At 41.7% G+C, this 4697-nt stretch overlaps 1 protein-coding gene across 1 annotated transcript; it reads right to left on the bottom strand.

Annotated features, from left to right (window-relative positions):
• Window positions 1-282: 282 nt before the first annotated feature.
• LOC121864452 (probable inactive receptor kinase At1g48480) lies at window positions 283-1047 on the bottom strand. The gene has a single exon (XM_042363478.1). The coding sequence runs from the start codon at window positions 1045-1047 to the stop codon at window positions 283-285; it is 765 nt and encodes a 254-aa protein (XP_042219412.1).
• Between the last annotated feature and the right edge of the window lie 3650 nt (window positions 1048-4697).

A 4697-nucleotide genomic window follows, 5' to 3' on the forward strand; every position in this document is an offset into this window, starting at 1 on the left:
TAACCCTTATTTTGTAGAGTTTTGGTCCCAATTTATTTAAAAATATAATTAACATCGTGAATTTAAGCGTTTTCCTTACCCATTGATCTGCCATCTTATGAAAAAAAGTCCAAGGTTGTGCTGTTGAAGGTTTGAGTTAGGGGAATGTTGAAGTCAGGCGGACAAGGAATCGGATGCAAGGTTTACCTGTCGTTTGAGTTTTGTTTTTCGTTTCGTTCAGATACGCTGTGGGAAGGTGAGAGATAGTGTGTGCTTTATAGCTTGGGGCCTAAAATTTTTTCTTCAACTGATGATTTCTCGGAATTCTCGGAGGAGGTGTGGTAGTGATGGCCGGTCAGTGCGGCGCTTGGTCATGGCCTTCTTGGCGAGTTTTGTGACCTCTGGATGGTCCCCTGGGGCCTCCTTGATCAATTCCATCAGGACAAACCCGAAAGAATATGTATCTGAATTCTTGGTGGTCCTAAACCCACGGCAGACTTCAGGGGCCATCCAGGGGAAGTCCTCGTGTAGGCAATCAGCGCTGACTTTACAAGACTTACCGATCTCACAGGCCAGACCGAGGTCAATGAGGCTGACCTCTGGCCGGGATGAGGGCCCTTGGATCATTATGTTATCCTCCTTGATGTCATTGTGTGCTAGACCTTTCGTGTTCATCTCAAGGATTTTCTCACCAAGGAGGAGCCCCAGTTGTATAAGGTCATATTGGCAGATCAGGTTATCTTCAGAGAGAAGGTGGTTGAGTGTGAGCTTACCCCTGAAGGACTGGAGGATCGCTGGAGGTTTTGGACAGTACCCAAGTACCTTAGGAATCCCCCCAGCACCATCGAGGGCATACATCTTGGCAGCCTCATCCTTGAAGAATTTTTTGGCTGATGGTGACACTGCCTTTTTCAAAACAGCTACATCATTTCCCCACTTGACAAGGTAAGCAATTGCGTGCGCTCCCTCCCCAAGAATTTCCGCGCCGTCTTGTAGGAGGTCAGTCACGTCCTCAGGGACAAGCTCACACACCCAATCTTGGAAGTTTTCTGTTTTTCGGCAAGCCATTTTTAATTATCTGTATCGACTCAGCCTTCTCCAGGACATCAAATTATTATTTGGGGGTTAGATGCGTTTTTGAGGCGCTGAAGTGATAGTTGTTGTGCAATGAAGTGAAGAGGTGCCTTATAGTGTAGTGAAGAGGTGCCTCATAGTGTAGTGAAGATGTGTAGTGAAGATGTGCCTCATAGTGTAGTGAAGTAGGCGTAGTGAAGATGTGCCTGATAGTGTAGTGAAGAGGTGCCTAAAAGTGTAGTGAAGATGTGTAGTGAAGATGTGCCTGATAGTGTAGTGAAGTAGTTGTAGTGAAGATGTGCCTGATAGTGTAGTGAAGTAGTTGTAGTGGTGATGTGCCTGATAGTGTAGTGAAGTAGTTGTAGTGAAGATGTGCCTGATAGTGTAGTGAAGTAGTTGTAGTGAAGATGTGCCTGATAGTGTAGTGAAGTAGTTGTAGTGAAGATGTGCCTGATAGTGTAGTGAAGTAGTTGTAGTGAAGATGTGCCTGATAGTGTAGTGAAGTAGTTGTAGTGAAGATGTGCCTGATAGTGTAGTGAAGTAGTTGTAGTGAAGATGTGCCTGATAGTGTAGTGAAGTAGTTGTAGTGAAGATGTGCTTGATAGTGTAGTGAAGTAGTTGTAGTGAAGATGTGCCTCATAGTGTAGTGAAGATGTGCCTAATAATGTTTTTTTTTTTTTTACGGGGATTAGCCCACCAGGACACAGGTCACTGACCCACATCAGGGCCTGGGGGGCGAAAATGTAATAATGATAATAATAATAATAATAATAATAATAATAATAATAATAATAATAATAATAATAATAATATTAATAATAAAGAACTATAAATACAAAAATGAACAAAAAAGATCAAAAGTGAGAAACAATATATGTATGTTGTATTGTCAAAGTAAGAGAAACAACTGAGACCCTGCAATTGTGTGAAAATGAAGAAGAAAGTCAGATTATCAACCTAGGACTTGGTCACATATGGCAGCAGGGTCTACCATTAGACAACACATTATGCTGCCAATATCTTCCCAGGCGGTAGTACCTCCCTGTTTGGTAACTGCCTACTACCTACTACCTGTAATGAAGTAGTTGTAGTGAAGATGTGCCTAATACACCTTTTCACATATCCGTCGAGACATTGTTTCATAACTATTTGACAAATTTCATAACCGAATGACACAACACATATCGAATGACAATCTAAAATAACTGTTGGTGGTCTGTCATTCTCCAATTGTTACATTCTCAAACTCTATGTAGACTGTCGGTTTATTGTTCACGGCTGTCAACTTCATAACTTACGTCAATTACTTCTGTCAGCATGAACCAACAGTTATTTTAGAGTGTCATTCGATATGTGTTCTGTCATTCGGTTATGGAACAATGTCTCGACGGATATGATGAAAAGGTGTATTTTCATTATTTCGTCACTATTTCATCTCTTATCGTCATTTATCGTGACATCGTACTATTTCGTCACTTATCGTACTATTTCGTCACTTATCGTCAGTATTTCGTCCTTTATCATCAAATATCGTCACTATTTCGTCACATATCATCAATAATCGTAACTAATCGCCACTATATCGTCACATATCATCAATTATCGTCACTAATCGCCACTTTTCGTCACTTATCAATTATCGTCACTATTTCGTCACCACTCGTCACTTTTTCGTCACTTAGGGATACTTTTAGAAACGTATGGAAAATATCTTATCTCTTTTTGAATGATGGTGTGTGTGTGTGTGTGATAGGCAGAGAAAGAGAGTGAGAGAGAGTTCTTCTTCTTCTTCTTCTTCTTCTTCTTCTTCTTCTTCTTCTTCTTCTTCTTCTTCTTCGCCTCCTCCTCCTCCTCCTTAACCCCTCCTCTCTTCTCTGGTAACCCCTCCTCCGCCTCCTCGACAAATCCGTTTTCTCTAATAAATTAATTGAGGAACAAAGAAAACGTTTATTTATGGGTAACTACAGTATACACCCCTACAGTATACACCCCGACAGTATACACCCCTACAGTATACACCCCTACAGTCTACACCACTACAGTATACACCCCTACAGTATACACCACTACAGTATACACCACTACAGTATACACCACTACAGTATACACCCCTACAGTATACACCACTACAGTAGCACCCCTACAGTATACACCCCTACAGTATACACCCCGACAGTATACACCCCTACAGTATACACCCCTACAGTCTACACCACTACAGTATACACCCCTACAGTATACACCACTACAGTATACACCACTACAGTATACACCACTACAGTATACACCCCTACAGTATACACCACTACAGTATACACACCCCTACAGTATACACCACTAGAGTATACACCACTACAGTATACACCCTACAGTATACACCCCTACAGTATACACCACTACGAGTATACACCACTACGAGTATACACCCCTACAGTATACACCCCTACAGTATACACCCCTACAGTATACACCACTACAGTATACACCACTACAGTATACACCCCTACAGTATACACCACTACAGTATACACCACTACAGTATACACCCCTACAGTATACACCCCTACAGTAATACACCCCTACAGTATACACCCCTACAGTATACACCCCTACAGTAATACACCCCTACAGTATACACCCCTACAGTATACACCACTACAGTATACACCACTACAGTATACACCCCTACAGTATACACCACTACAGTATACACCCCTACAGTATACACCACTACACAGTATACACCTACAGTATACACCACTACAGTATACACCACTACAGTATACACCCCTACAGTATACACCCCTACAGTATACACCCCTACAGTATACACCACTACAGTATACACCACTACAGTATATACACCACTACAGTATACACCCCTACAGTATACACCACTACAGTATACACCCCTACAGTATACACCCCTACAGTATACACCCCTACAGTATACACCCCTACAGTATACACCACTACAGTATACACCACTACAGTATACACCCCTACAGTATACACCCATACAGTATACACCACTACAGTATACACCACTACAGTATACACCACTACAGTATACACCACTACAGTATACACCACTACAGTATACACCCCTACAGTATACACCCCTACAGTATACACCCCTACAGCATACACCCCTACAGTATACACCCCTACAGTATACACCACTACAGTATACACCACTACAGTATACACCACTACAGTATACACCACTACAGTATACACCCCTACAGTATACACCCCTACAGTATACACCCCTACAGTATACACCACTACAGTATACACCACTACAGTAATTACTTTGCTCAATGACCCAGCCAAACCTAGTTAAATGACCTTGTTCTTGTGTAGTGGTGGTAGTGGTAGTAGTGGTGGTAGTGGTGGTGTAGTGGTGGTGGTGGTAGTGGTAGTAGTGGTGGTAGTAGTGGTGGTAGTGGTGGTAGTGGTGGTAGTAGTGGTAGTGGTGGTAGTGGTGGTAGTGGTGGTAGTGGTGGTGGTAGTGGTGGTAGTAGTGGCAGGTTTGAAAACAATCATAATTTAAAAACAAATCAATTTATTTGATTTAAATCGGATTTTTTATTTAAATCGGATTTTTTATAGTTTTTTACTAATTGCATCAAAATATTATT

Source organism: Homarus americanus, unplaced genomic scaffold (genome assembly GCF_018991925.1).
Source record: "Homarus americanus isolate GMGI-L3 unplaced genomic scaffold, GMGI_Hamer_2.0 scaffold22082, whole genome shotgun sequence".
Lineage (NCBI taxonomy): Eukaryota > Metazoa > Arthropoda > Malacostraca > Decapoda > Nephropidae > Homarus > Homarus americanus.